This window comes from Mytilus galloprovincialis, chromosome 9 (genome assembly GCF_965363235.1).
Source record: "Mytilus galloprovincialis chromosome 9, xbMytGall1.hap1.1, whole genome shotgun sequence".
Lineage (NCBI taxonomy): Eukaryota > Metazoa > Mollusca > Bivalvia > Mytilida > Mytilidae > Mytilus > Mytilus galloprovincialis.
Window position 1 is genome coordinate 66,656,122 of NC_134846.1, and position 16,297 is coordinate 66,672,418.

General features: G+C 30.2%; 1 protein-coding gene and 1 long non-coding RNA gene across 12 annotated transcripts in view; one reads left to right on the forward strand and one right to left on the reverse strand.

Moving 5' to 3' along the window:
* The window catches only part of LOC143045712 (uncharacterized), a 155,809-nt gene that overhangs the window by 77,689 nt on the left and 61,823 nt on the right, over positions 1-16,297 (forward strand). The gene's annotated exons all lie outside the window — the stretch shown is intronic.
* Positions 11,643-16,297, reverse strand: part of LOC143045707 (regulator of G-protein signaling 7-like) — a 47,253-nt gene continuing 42,598 nt past the window's right edge. For 6 of the 11 annotated variants that reach the window (XM_076218415.1, XM_076218416.1, XM_076218417.1 and 3 more), the window contains one exon: positions 11,643-15,879. In XM_076218415.1, coding sequence (XP_076074530.1) covers positions 15,669-15,879 — 211 coding nt within the window. In that variant the 3' untranslated portion in view covers positions 11,643-15,668. The remainder of the gene's footprint in view (positions 15,880-16,297) is intronic. The other 5 variants (XM_076218420.1, XM_076218418.1, XR_012969000.1 and 2 more) reach the window with 5 other exon arrangements.

Below are 16,297 nucleotides of genomic sequence, written 5' to 3' on the forward strand. Positions count from 1 at the left end.
AACAATTGAGTAACATTTTGTTCTTGTTATTTATTTTCCAGAGGAATATGTTGACACGTTAGTTACTTTTTCGTTGATAGCGACAGAAAGGATAGCAATAGTTGGAGGAGATGTTATAGGATGGTAAATATACATTACATAGAAAAAAAATATACAAATCAGTTCTGCAATCGTGTTCATTTAATTAAAACAGGTTTAGTGTAGTATACCAGTAGATAACTTCAATTTGCTTGTACAAAGTCAGGAGTATGACAGCTGTTTTCCCTTTGTTTAATGTGTTCGAGCTTTTGATTTTTCCATTTTGTAAAGTACTTTCCGTTTTGAATTTCCATTTGTTATTTGATTTTTTTAACAAAGAATTATCTTGTGGAATAAAACATGTCTCACAGTTTGAAAACTAATACTAAACGAGACGAGTTAGTTCAATTAAATGATGCAATTCGTTTTCCAAGTTGATGGAAAAGTTTAACTTAACGTCATAACTATTTGTTTGTCTAACGTTGGTATAAAATAACTTATTTTTAGTTTTGTACTGTTGAACTTTAAAATAAATTATTTAAAAAGAGAATGGAAATGGGGAGTGGGTCAAAGAGACAACAATCAAAAAACGAAAACCAAAAAACATCACAAGGTCTTTTTTTCATTAATTTGAGTTTTTTTTTAATGTATTGCTCTGTTAAGAATAAATGCTTTACATCAAATGCCTCAAGAATGCATGGTCTATTTAACTACTTACCAATTAACTTAGTAGAACTTCGTCATATGTATATTCGTTTACTAAATTTGAAATCTCGCTTGTTTTCAAACATTACTTCTTTTTTAAGGTATTCCAGTGGGTCTAACATTATAAGCTATGCAGATTGTAATACAGTCACACGATCAGATTGTCCACAACAAAGTAAAAAAATACACATGCCAAATGCTTTATTCACTGCTGCTGACGACATAGATTTCTCTGCAGCGACAACTGTACCAAACAGGGGATATTCCGTTAAGTTATCAACAGCAAACAGTAAATTACATTTAACAAATTACGTTATCAAAAAGAGTTAAGCATGTCGCTTTTTTATACTTATAATTTCGATCACCACTGCTTTGAACCACATTGTCTAAGTGTGAATATTGTGCATCACATTACAATTGACTTCTGTTAAGTCAGTTACAAAAGCCATTGAATATTTGAATGATTGAAAATAACTAAATCAAATAGTACTAGGCTGTCTTTCGACCATGTTGACGAAACAATTAACATGCTGTACGCCTGACGCGCTTCGTTTACCAAAGACTCAACATAAAAATTCGAATAAAAAAATAAATAACGCCAAAAAAAGTACGTAGTCAAATATCATTGACAAAATAAAATAGACTCTCAAATAAAAGAAAATGAGTGATACCAATTCAAAGAATAGTCAAACTCATAAGTCGAAATCGAACTAATCCTTGGCAAAACACTAAACAGTATATAATATTGTATCGCCATGTTTTATTCAATTCTTCAAATCAACAGGAAACATAGCTTCATATAATTCAGAATTTACAATTAAAAATCGGTTCCATTTGAAGTATTAATTTTAGATTTTAGTGAATTAGATATGTATCTATCTCTGGTGAGGAAACTTGATACCATAAGGAATATATATTACTCAGGTGACATGTATTGATGAAATCTGAAAAGGAAGGAAACAAAAAAGTCAAATATCATAAGTAGAACATAGACAGATATCAACCTTGCTAAAATATAAAAGGGCTACTGACATACAAGAACAACACAAAGAAATCTGAAGATCACGGCTTATATTCAAATCCACGCTGAACTTATTACGTCTATCCTGCATATACTGTTCTACTAGCGAAAATTGACGTTGACATGTCTGTAAAGATTCAGGGTACACCTTACAATTGACATTTACAATCATTTACAAAATGTTCTTAAATTTATTTTCATAGTTGATTTATGTATTCAGATACAGAGTTAGTTCTTAGTCCAATACAAAACGAAACAGAACTTGAAGAGAATACACCAGTTGGATATAAAGTTTTATATTTTGATGTGACAGACACCGATGTTAACGATAACATAACTTGGACTTTAACAGGACAACATGAATTATTTATAATGAGTGAAATAAAAAGTGAAAAAGGTACACATTTATATGACTGTAAGCATATTGTTAAACTGTAGAAAACAAGGGACAAACGCAAAATATGCACATACATGTAGATTATTGTCCTTAATATTTATTAATAATGATCGCCTTGCCTACACAATGTTTTGTATATGAATCAAAAACGAATTAAAAAAAACCAACATTATATTATTAATATTTAATGGATGCATACACAACTGCCATACAAGTGGGAGGTTTAGAAAGCAATGAAACCAGTTTTAACCAATCATTTTCGTCGGGAAAATGCCTGAACTAAGTCTGAAATATGGTAGTTATTTTTCACCTTTTCCTTGAATTAATAATGTTTGATTTTGTAAGTATTTATGGAATGTGTTAGTCTTTTATGATTTTTAATTTTAGTTTCTTGTGTTTATTTCGGTGTTTAGTATGACGTCCATTATCAATGAACTAGTATAGACTTTTGTTTAGGGGCCAGCTGAAACACGCCTGGGTATTTTTCGCTGCATTGAAGACACATTGGTGGTCTTCGGCTGTTGTCAACTCTTTGGTTGGGTTGTTTTCTCTTTGACACATTCCCGATTTCCATTCTCAATTTTATTCTTCTCTTTGAATTTGCCTCAGAGTTCGGTATTTTTGTTTTTCTATTACATATAACTCATTGAACCAAAACCAAACATGACGAACAATCCATTATTCACCAAGGCATCGTTACATGGATAAGAACATTGATCGGCAATCTTTAAGACATGAATATGTCGGCAAAAGGTGGGTCTTTGAAACTATTTTCACGTCTTTGACATCTGTTTTTTCGTTAAAATGTGCGAATGTGCTAGTTTTATTAATCTTGATAATTGTATACTCTTTCAGTGCATTTTTATTTATACTAGAAAAATGCAACTTATATTTTATTTTGGAAAAGAGATATGATTACATGGACTACTACCGTCATACAGTTAGACCAACGTTTCTATAAAAAGGAGTGTGTTCCATTTCCTGCACGGGCTATATTTCTATTGAAGCAACGTTCCTTCCAAAATAAAATTGTATGCTCCTTGTTGGGAAATCTTAATGTTAATAACGTTGCTACTTACTAGTTTGATAGATCCGTGCTAGAATTGTTTCTGGGCAAACATTTTACAGATACAAACTAGCAATCTTTCTGCCATTCCTCCGAGATGATCCACTAGTATGAAGAACAAAATAGGCGAACGATACTAAGGGGATATTCAAAACTTATGAATAGAATAAAAATAGACATCCCAATGGTTTGAATATCCCTTTGACATCGTTCGCCACTCATTTCCTTGATATCAAAATTCGTACAAACATAGTGATTAAGAGTTTATACATGTACATATATTCAAAAAAAATCACATGGAAATATTTTGTCTATTGCAGTTACTTTGAACTTGCAGACGAAATTACCAAGCGGTGGTGGTCTGATATATATATTCACTATCACTGGTACTGATTCATGCCAACATACAGCATCGGCAACTGTTACTGTAGCCTCCTATAACGCGGTAATGAAGATTTTAGTTTACATTGAGTATCAAATAATATTTCCCATTTTAAAGAGATCACACACAGCTTGAAATACAGTTAAAACACAACAAAAGAAATGAAATTATCTAAAAAAGAAGGTAGCAATGGTATATTTGAATTGTTTACATCTGTTCTATGGTCTTAAATATAGGTCCATGATTTATGACTTATCACATCTTATATACTAATGTTTATAACTACAGTTTCTAGATATTTGAAAACGTTCAAGTTAAAGACAACTTTTCGCAAGTTAATCGGTTAAAGAAGGTGCAAATACATGTTTATCTTTTATGTACATAAGCATAAGTTTCACAAAGAAATAATTCCACATGAAGATTGATCGTGTAAGAATTTAGAGTAAAATACATTTACAATTAGTCATAACAACCGAATATGTGTGTTTCAATAACTACAAAAAATGTAAAAGATAATTGATTTTTTTACACTTTTTTCTTCTTCTTTATATTGGTTCACTTATTTTTCAATTCAAATTAACTGTTTTATTCATGAATTGTACTTAAAACAGAAAAAAAGTCTACTAAAACGTCTTTACTATTGTGTTACTGAAAGTCTTCAACGATAGACTTTATTTGTTGATCTTTTTACGCATTTTGGGGTAGTTTGTGTGGGTTTTGTAAGGGAAATCAGTCTTCTACCTCCGAAAATGTTTGCCCTTCCACGAAATATTTAAATAGATTTTTTTTCTTTCGATTATCGATAATTCCCCATGGGCTAAATTAGCAGCACGTCATCTCTACAATGGTTTCCATTTTCAAGATAGAAATAAACTTGGCATGATGGAAAGATGAATTTGGCGTAGTAGAATAATGTCTGTTAACATCAATCTTATTGTAGCCACCTATTATTAACAACTTGCCATCTATCCACGAGATCAGCGAGTCAACAAAATCTTCAATATTTCTTTACACAATCAATGTAACAGATGCCACGTACGATCCATTATGTTGTACCTTATCGTACACACTACCTAACAGTTATAACTTTCAGTTTAAAGAAGAAAATGGTGGTATGTCAAAATATAGTCATCATCTTATTTATGCATAATGTAAGATGAAATATATATCTCTTGTAATATTTTGAACAACGAAATGAAATGACCATTAATTGATATTTTGCATTACAATAATATTAAAATTCATGTATGAAAACAGCAATGAGCTTATTTCTGCTTATGTAGTAATAAAAATAAGCTTATGTCATTTAAATCAGGAAACACTATGACCACTTATAAATCTACTCTTATTCAAAACATTAAAATACAGTTATATTTAAAAAAAAAAAGTTGTTTGAATCAGTAGTAGTAATCAAGAAAAGACGTTCCTGATTGGATAGTACAACATTTACTTATTAAGAATCTTTGACATCAAAAAGCAAAGCAATGGGAAAACAATCCAGACTTACTGATAAAAGCTACAAAGTTATCCTGATATGACTTAATCATCACGTGTTACAAAAGTATGTTCAGTTTAGTGTTCCAGTCAACAATGTCATAACGATCATATTATTGCATACGCATACTTAGATATAAATAGAAAGGACAATTATCAATAAATAAATCACTACGTGCATTATTTGAAAGAACTAAATTGCGCATTGAACGGTTTGGTGATCAGCCAAAACCGAAGGTAAAGTGCATAAGCTAACAAATAGTAATAGTATGTACAGTCATTAATAGGGTGTTTTCCCGTCATTGTATAAAGTGTCATTTAGAACAAATTTTGATTTTTTGATATTTTGATTCGAGCGTCACTGATGAGTCTTTTGTAGACGAAACGCGCGTCGGCGTAAATTTAAAATTTTGGTCCTGGTACCAGTGATGAGTTTGATTAGAACAAATGTCACTATAAGAGTTAATATTGATAGCGACAGTGACAACTGGTTGTTACTTCATTCAGAAACAAACATATTTTAAACACTATTTTGAAAGCAATCATACAAGAATTAGTGTGATGTATATTGTGAACTATGCATCTTTTTTTTGTGGTTTCCAGTATATTCAATATGGACTGTTGATGAACCAGCATTTGCATACAATGACATAGATTCATACAGAGTATTCATATGCTGTCAGGATGCATATGAGTCTACTACCAGTTACTTAATATTGAGGCTTACAGAAGATAAGACAGTAGTGACCTATATCGCTCCAGGTACTGATTTAATGATTACATATATCATTGATCTTAATTTATGGAAAATCAAATTAGAATTGTGGGAAATAAAGTAAAGAAACCCTTTATTAAGACGAATATGTTCAAAATGACACTGAATGTGTAAAAATTTGTGTATTGTTATATCTAAATGTATCTTTGATATATCAAATTAAAATAGATCTTTTATTCTTATACAGAATGGTTCTACAGAGCAATCATCATTTCTATGCTGCCTATATCATTTATGACGATACTAGCCATTACGACGCTTGTTATTACAATGTTTTTCCTAGACGGCGATATTATAATACCAGAAAGGACTGAAACGGCAGTATTAATCAGCAGAGAACCAACACTGGTATCAGATGCCGACGATGCTACCTTTATATCTGAAATAGATAATACCACAATTAAGCCTGTGAGTAAGCGTATTTTGTTTAAGGACTTATATAAGAATGAAGTCGTAGAGATACCAGTATGGACAGGGAAATATCGTAAAGCTCCTCAGGAAACTACCCATAACGCATGGCGTGAAATATCAAATCGTTCCCCTAACATTGATATTGAAGAGCAATCTAATTTGTCATCTGGACCACGAACGAAAGGAGACGCTTTTGGAGTTTATTTCATTTTGGTAAAAAGCCGGTAAATACACTTTCTTCTGAGGAAAAAGCAGGTAAAATATTACAGAAAAAGAATATCCTTAAAAAAAAATGGAATGAAATAATTGCAAAAGCTCAATCGGGTCTTAAAAATAAGTCAAAGGAAAAGAAGACGGAAAATCTAAATGTTGCGAAACCAAACACTGCAAAAAGTTCAAACTTAAGCACCATAGTTAGCTCGAAGCATATACCAGAGGAAAACGGAAAATCTACAGATTCTTTTACTGTAAGTAGCGAAAGCGATTCCACAATGAAAGTGGAGGAAGACCAAAACAATACAAAACAAGACGTAAACTCTGTTTTAGGCCAAGACTTCCATATGGATTTTGAAAATGCCGCTCGTAGAACGGAAAACGGAAAATCTACAGATTATTTTACTCTAAGCAGCGAAAGCGATTCCACAATGAAAGTGGAAGAAGACCAAAACAATACAAAACAAGACGTAATCTCTGTTTTAGGCCACGACTTCCACATGGATTTGGAAAATGCAGCTCGTAGAACCAGCGAATCCCAACAGACAAATTCTGGGGATGAAGATACGCCAGAAAACAAAGAAGATAATCTTAGCGTATTCGGCGAAATTGTGAACACAGGAACGGCAGCCATTGGAACTAATATAAATATTTGATGTTCATCGCATACTGGACAGCCGATTTCAACATAATTTTTGGATAAGATGTTTTTTGAACATGCATTAACTCATTATGATTCTCTTACATATAGTTAATCTTCCCTTAGTTTATTGAACTGTTGATACTAGCAAATTTGATTGACAGTATTACATGTATACACAATTTTTAGCCGCTTAACTGTCATCTAAAACTTGTTAAGCTTACAACATGTCGATTTGATTATGAGTAGCTAATTATATCATATATTTGAAGAAATCATGGAAATTCTTCTTTACTGATTGAAGGTAAACATATATTTTTGAAACATCTAATGAACTTGAAGCAATCATAAGTTAGTAATTGGTTGTAATATATGGAATGCGTTGAATAACATTGACTTAATAGTAAAACTGTAAAATAAGATGTTCAATGGAGTATGTATATACGCATTGTGTTTTAAAATATTGACTAGTCTGTAAAAACTGTTTATACGATTGATTACTCTTTTTACATTTTATACGGTTTAGATGTAAAAATTCGCACTCAAATATAAGAGGAAACAAACGACACAACAGAAACACAACGTTAAAATGTAACATACACAGAAACGAACTATAATATAACAATGGCCATTTTCCTGACTTGGTACCGGAATTTTTTGAAAGAAAAAAAATGGTGGGTTGAACCTGGTTTTGTGGCATGCCAAACCTCCCGTAATGGTAATGTTAAATATAACATTAAAATGACAACATAACATTACAGGACTACAATACAAATAAATAGAACATATAGGACAAAGAAACACATGAATAATAGCTAACAAAAGGCACTAGGTTTAAAATTTATTACGCCAAAGTTATGGCCAATACGGCTATGGTTTTTTGCTTAGGATAACAACATTCTCATTATTTAGAATAATTTATACTTTTGCAAACTGTAAATTTTATAAAATAACTATATAATAGATATAAATGATAAAACCGAAGAATTAACTAAGTATTAACATTGAAGCGGAAAGTTCTGATTTTGATGAAAATGAGCCAATTTTAATAAGAGGCACACAATGTAGCTCAATAGTCGTATTTTACTTAACAATCAAGTTAATTTATCAAATAATAGTTCGATTATGAACCTTTCGCTTTTCGAACTTAATTTTTACATTCAAACAACAAAAAGCGTATGCATATTGGAATTTATTACAACTTACTACAATTACTATTCTAGTTTTTGTGACTACCTATATAGATAATAACATGTGTTAATTGTCTCATCGTTTTCATATTTTTCTGCAACTGTAACGAAGTTCAGATATAATCCGTGTTACCATGTTTTACAGGTAATATAACGACTATCCAAGACCAAAAGGTTATAAAAACATTAAAAAGAACCGAAATATCGCCCAGTATCTTAATAAAACTTGAAAGAATGTTGTGTTCATGTATTTAGTTATGATGTGTCTTTTGTAAGTCTGGTTCGATATTGTGTTATGTCTTATTGTTTGTAGCAGTTTAGTGTTTCAGTTTTCCCGTTTTTTCCCTCTTACAATTGATGTGTTTCCCTCGTTTTGGTTTGTGACCTGGATTTGCTATCGCTTAATCGATTGATGACTATTGAACAAGAGTGTACTACTGTTGCCTTTATTAATGTGAACCAACGGCTTATTTTCTTTATTGCAAATTTTGGTATAGAAAAGAAACGACAAAACACAGTGGAATGTTTTTTTTCTTTTCGGATAAAAATAAATAATTAAAAATGCTTGACTCTGGTTGATAGTCTTATAGAAAATTTGAATTTTCTTACTTGACATATCTTTATAACTTCCTCATGAACGTATAATATAGCATGAACTCCAATCATTTCATGCTACGAATTATTATTGATCACGAGCTACTAGATCACTCAGTTATATCAAGACGTAAGCGGTTAAAGCATTAGAACATGACAAAACCGATACCAATGGCTGAATCATGAAATATAGAGTTTAACATATCACAAGTTAGCTCAAAATTGACTATTACAGAGTAGCTTTCCAACAATAAATAGCAACAAATATGTGAAGACAGGATTTCAGTGATTCTTGCAAATAGTTTTGATGGCGTCATTTTTGAATTCAAGTATATCTCAGTTGGCGAATTCTTCATGACGATAACAAGCAGTAGCAATAATTTGTGTGCTATCTTAAGTTGTCCTTGTTTTGGTTTTCTAACTATTGTTCTGAGCATCAATGGTGGGTCTTCTGTAGACGAAACGCGCGTCTGGCGTATCAAATATTAAGCCTAGTACCTTTAATAACTGTTGACAAAAAAAAAAAACAAAAACAGTATTTATACCAGTTCCATGCAATGTGTTAATATCCGTGAAATTTGATTCTTTGCCGGTTTTCGCGATTTTGATACTTTGTAATATGTTTTTTTCCCTAAAATGATTTGCCTTTGAGAATGTTAAAATGTTATGTACAATCTCAATTTATAAAAACGGAAGCTACAGGAGTATAATTTTCGTAAGAAGAGTCGTCTTACATTTTCTTTTTTATTATGAGTAATGTTATAGCGATATTTGGTATATTGGTTCACCCGCTTCCGAGCTTATTTTCTAAAACAGTTTTTAATAGTTAAGTATTTGTGGTCAAGTTCTTATCTCAGAGGCTGTAAGCACTAGGCCAACTATTATATTTGTTGTGTGCAATTAAGAGTATTGCGATGAGTACCTGTCCTGTTGACCTTATCCGACCTCATTTCAGGCAAAACCTTTCTCAATTATGTGTACTGTACTTTTGGCATTTCGAACGTTTGAATCGATTGTCACTTATAGTATTTTGTATGCAAAATTGCCACTGATAGTATTGTGTATGCAAAACGCGAGTCTGAATTACAAAATTCGAATCCTGGTATCTTTGATGAGTGTGCTTATAAAACTGAATATGTTGTATTGAATGATTGCAAGACGTACACGTACTTCATTAACATTGATCATTTATATTAGTAATTGTATGAAATACTTGTTAAATTACTTTTTTTCTAAAGACTTTTAAGATAAATTCAATCATGTTCATAAAACCAGGCGAGACATTTCAGAATGTGTATTGTCGGTAAGGTAACAGACAATACCTACATTTGATCAGTTCTATCATTCGCCATGTGTGTTGGCAGTTATGATCATCAATTTTTCTTTAAGTTAACACTCTATGATTCTGACGAAGTCTTTGTCCAATTGACCGAGTAGTGTAAGAGAGGAATTTTGTTATAGCTGAAGTATGACATGCAATAGTTAACTCTGACCCTGTGATCAAGGTGAATTTAAAATAAGTAAATATTTCAATTCAAGGGCAACAATTCCCGGAGAAGATTTCTGACAGTCTTTGACAAAATTGACAGTAGATATATCATTCAGAACATATTTTTTTGAACAGGTTAAACTTTTATTTTAGATAATAGACAACACATAGTTTTTACTTTTTATCCCTGTTTGATTTCTATTGGTTGGTTGGCAGAAAGAATCAATATACATATTTCTTTAGCTAGACACTTGAATAATGATTATGGCATAGATACAATTTAAATTGACGATCAGTTATAGGTAAAACGCTTTTTGTATAAGTAAAAAGATGACAGAAGCCAAGTAATGGCAATATCTCACACTTACCCTTTGCATCAGCTAAGATAACATACTCTCTATGGACTGACTATCACATGTTTATGTCCAATTAATCTGAAACCCGTGAAACCTTGGTCAAAACCCTAATCTCTTATAATCTCTCATATATAATTAATCTAAAATAATTTGAAAACAGATGTGACCAAAAACTGTTACTCAATATTGAATGGCAGATGAATTTACAGATTTAACAGACAGACTTGCTATTGTATAACTAGCAGTTAAGACTCACTACAGTACATGAAGTGAAAGGCATAGAAATATCATTTTAACATCGCACAGTTTGTTTTTGGTAATATCTGTTTACAGAAGTAAAATTTAATAGAGTGCTTTGTGAGCAAAATTTACATTGCAATAGTCAATATGGTCAATATATCTTCTGATTTTTAAGTTTTGAGTATGAAAAAAAGTATAACACAAATACCGAACTGGAAGGAAGGTACATGAAAATTGGGTAGGCCATATTTACCGTTTAAAATGGAAAACAACAGTCACATACATGACTTGATACGAGTAATTCTCAAAGGAAATGGAGGGTTTAACTTGGTTTAATAGCTAGCTAAAATTTGGTAAGAAACCTTAACAGGCATAATAGGTTAAACCTGTGTAAACACACATTATAACTCACTAAATATTTTTATACAAACACAAATAAATCTAACAAAGAGGCAAACATAAAAACTATATTATAGTTGATAAAATAAATTGACGAAAAGCAACAACTTTATACCTCAAAACTGAGTGCTCCCCTATTGCTTGGATTGATTACTGTTGAATTTATATGGTGTGGCAAACATTTCATGCATATATATAGTTATGGACTTTCTGGCCCCAATTTGTTCTTCTGATAGAAAACAAATAATCATATTTTGTGATTTTTTAAATGTTTTATTCATTCTAAATTAGTTCATAACAATTGATGTGGTTCTGAATATCAGTTTAATATAACATATTTTTATACAAAATCAAATCTGGGTAAAAATATAAAACATTTCCATAGGCAAACTTTCTAAAATTAAAATCATTTCTAAAAAAATATCAGCATATAACTCAATGGGATTTACTTTGTACAAAATTAAAACACATATTAATCAGTTATAACAAACAGCTATCAACTCATTCACACATGTATTATCTTGAATTATAGAACAATGGAATAATGTATAGTACTTTATATATAATTCAAACAATAATAATTATGCTTGGTAATATCTAGTCGCTGAATTTTAATATTTCAATGTCAAGACAGTATGATATAGTGTAAAAAATATTTTATGAAAATAGGAAAAGCAGTTAATAAATTCTAAATCCACAGAAATTAAATTTTAAAACCATCACGGAACCATAACGGTAATTGTTTATGTTTATTATTGAGAAAATCTACATAAAAGTGTTGGAGTTGAGGGGACAATCAGTATTCAGATAAAAACTTGACCCTGACTACCGGGTAGGTCAATTTGTAAAGGAATTTCTTTCAAGCAAGATTCCTTTTTTGATATTCATGATTGGTAGGTTTTAAATTATGTGGCATTGCAAAATGTTATCATTTGATGACAATATGAGGGAAAATTGTAATGAAATTCGGTCTTCAAAATAGAAGGAACAATAATAAACATACTTATTTGGATCATCTGTTACAATTGACCATTTTATACAATAATCATACCATCCACACAATGTATTTTGATATACTAAAAAACAAAAAATCAACAATAAATTCTATCAAAACATAAAAAAACATTTCAATTCTAACATAACAAATGAAAATAAACTTGTATAAATTGATCAACATTTTATGGCTAATAGTATGTATCACAATAGTTTAATAAACTTCCTTATTCTACTTTGTGCACTGTGGAATAAATCAGAACTTTGGTCACAAGTAATGAAATCTTAACATGTCTTTAATAATAGCTTAAAAATGAACGACAACATGGAATTTTTCTGAACTTTTGACAACAAATTGACATTTTTGATATTTCAAATGCTTTTTAATAATTTATGTTGTTAGGTAAGTTTGTCAGTAAGTTATATCTATGCATCCCTCTCTTCAATCCACTTCTCAACACAACAAGATTTTAAAAGGTAATTTATGATAAAGTGATATTAGTGTTTTAGTTAGTTACTAAACAGACCTCACAAACAGAATAGTCTTTCTAGTGTACTGACCTTGTTTAAGAAGTACTAACAGCAATATAAGTTGTCAGAGTTTGACTAATTGGAAAAATGAACTAGCTTGTCACAGATGTATTGAAACAATCTAATGTATTAAAAAAGCTTTATATTCTGGACATCTTAAAACATGACCTTTGTGACTGTGATAAAGTTCTGTTTTAGTGACCAACTACATGTTATGTACCAGTGCTACAAGGTATAAGTTTCCATGTAAGAAACATTTATAATAACAAAATAATTGAATATCTATATAACAGGTAAATGAGAATAACAAATTAAAATATAATTGGTTTTATTTTTTAACTTGTAAGACTGCACAATCTTAACAGTAAATTTACATACAAATAAAATTTCCTTGAAACAATTGAGATATCCACAATTTAGTAATCCTTGGGAATTTCATGACATTTAAACACAAATATCTGTTATAACAGTTTTAAGGTTTAAATAAAAATGTGATTTCTTACTGTAAAAAAACACACACACAGCGGTCAATATGGCACATCTATCATATTTTTGGGAAAAAGTCTTTATACCAACAAATATCAAATTTCAAGAGCTGACAGTAAATAAATATTGAGCACAATTTCTGCATTGTCAATATGTGGAAAAATATTTTTATTAAGAACTGCAATTGCATATGCAAATCCATGTTGAATACATTTGACATGGCTTTGGACCCCCTTTTCATTTAAAATGTCATGTTTTGAAGGAAGAAGTTGCATAAGGCTGATAAGACCAATAACATGCTTTTATCATCAGATGAAATTTGTTTGAACTATTTCTAAAATTTCAGAAACATTATATAAACATTTATATATGGTATTAACAAGATTAATTGATTATAATAAATGCATCAGCACTTTAAGAGCTTTTATATTTAATTAACATTTTGAAACACTGACTTGCTCAATAAATCTTTAAAATATTACATATCTTAATACTACACAATAAAAATAATCACTATGACTGAAATAGGCATGTGATCCTACAATCTGGAGACAATATTATAATGTTTCCATAGGGTAAATATCAATTTATAGTAGGTTTATTAGTCATATCAAAACAACTCAATAGCCTGTGTCTGAAAATGTCTTTGGAAATGCAATTGTTTATATTGCATTCTGTTTGACTATCAAATCTTAAATAAATTTTAATGTGGATTATAATCATGTCAGACTTTTTTATGTGTAAAATTTCCTTTGTGGTAATCAATGCAATTTTTAAGAATGATAATGTGAAAGTTTAAATCAATATACAAAAACAGTGTTTCATGATCTCAGTATTAAATAAACATAAATTTTTAATTCATAAAGAAATAAATAGGATAGCATTGAGCACTTATCATGCAAAACTTGTCATGGAAAGGTTATTACCACATGAAAAGGATTTCATATTTAGAATTAAAATGTTAATGTTATTTTATATACATATATATATACTTTGCTGAGACACACTTAAGATTTGTCTTTATAAAGTTTCTTCTCTCAATTTATTACTTATATCTCAGTCACTTTCATTTTCATAAATTTGCTGTTTTTGCCATTTTGAAAGAAAATGAATCATTTGCTTAAAGTTTGGTAACACTTTTGGCCAAATCTAGGATTTTCAGAATAACTTATTTTTTTCTTTTAATTTTCAATGTATGAGAAGCCATGTCAGTTGGTCAGTAAGGTTTAAATTATATATTAGAATTTACAGGTCATCTGAGTCAGAGGATTAAGATAATTTTTTCCATTACTTTGTATTAGATTTCCTTGCATTATAAAATCTTTTTTCTTCTAGCAAAATGAAAACAAAGCTGACAGATATATTTTGTGGTGGTGCTCACAATTATTTTGCTATCTTAGTGAAAAGGGGTTATCTGAAATTTTCATATGGTTTTAAAGATCATAACACCTAAATAATGTTCTTTTTTTAATTATTTGAAATACAAGATGGTTACAATTAAACAGATCTAGATCTTAAAATAGAAAACTCTCACCCTTTGGGTTTTGAAATTTGTTAAAATGCAAAGCAAAATTAGAGAGGGGATATGCTTATGCACTTGACTATGTATTCTTCTCATGGGAATCATTCTATTCTGGTTGGACTAAAAGTAGTGAGATCTATCGTGCCTACAAGATGCATACACATATGTTATTAAATTTCTACCTTAACTATGTAGTAACAGGATAAAAACTAACAAAGTAACAATGTGAATTTCACTAAAGAGTTGTGACTATAAAAAGAACTGTAAAATTGTGCTTTAAAACTTTAACATTGAAAGGGGAATATCCCTGATCAAAGTTTGTAAGGCAAAATGAATTTTATCTTTTATTTCCCTAAATTCCATTAGTTTTGTTCATGTATTCATTGACATACCACTGAATGACCAAAATAACCAGCCAGTATCATTATTCAATTATCTAGTCTTGACGATTTGATCAAATAAAAGTAAAAAATAATTTTAACTATTTTTTTCATCTATATTGCCTTACCTGAAAAAGACCTCTTATAACCTCAAACTAAAATCTTAAATAAACACTTTTTTTTTCTTTAATATATACCCAGATATTGAAACATAACAGGTTTTTATAATAATCTAAACTATGCTAAAACAATTCGATAAAATCTGGACTAGTATTTTGCTATTCACTTTCTGTTTGACTAGAGAATAAAGCATTTGAAATTAAAAACTCCACAGTTAATTGTCATCTATTCTAAATAACTATAAAATTATTGTGACCCTTCCCATGGTGCAACACTGTTTGTCTTTGGTACATTTAAACTTTTAGTTTGTGTGACCTCGACTTTCCGTTTATCTACATTAACTCCATAGTGTTTAGGGACTTCCAGATTGCTCTTCCGACGATTGCTTCCACTATTTACACTCAAGATTCTTGTTGGTTCCTCTGATCGTCGCCGTACAGATCCTGGTGAAAGACCACTAGAAATAATGATAAATAAATTATTAAATTTAACTTATAATTGATGATTACGGGTTTCCAAATAAAGTGGTAACAGCAAAACTAATTGAAAGAAAGTATAAATGTCCTACTAGTGAAGTCTCCTCTCTTCTTTTTCATTAAGTATTTAAAAATGTCACATTTCTTTATATCATTTCCAGACTTCTGAAATCATTAGAAATTCATTTATGAATATATAATTAGCTTTCATTATAACTGTTTACCTAGATCTGCATAAATCCTACTGAATATTAACAAAATGTTTGTTAGGGAAAGAAAAATACAACCACCAATAAACCTACTAAAACATGATGTTAAACTCTCCAAGATCTAAAAATAAACCTCCCAAAACATACTGAATAAAAATATGAGACTTTGTACTATTGTAAATATCAATAC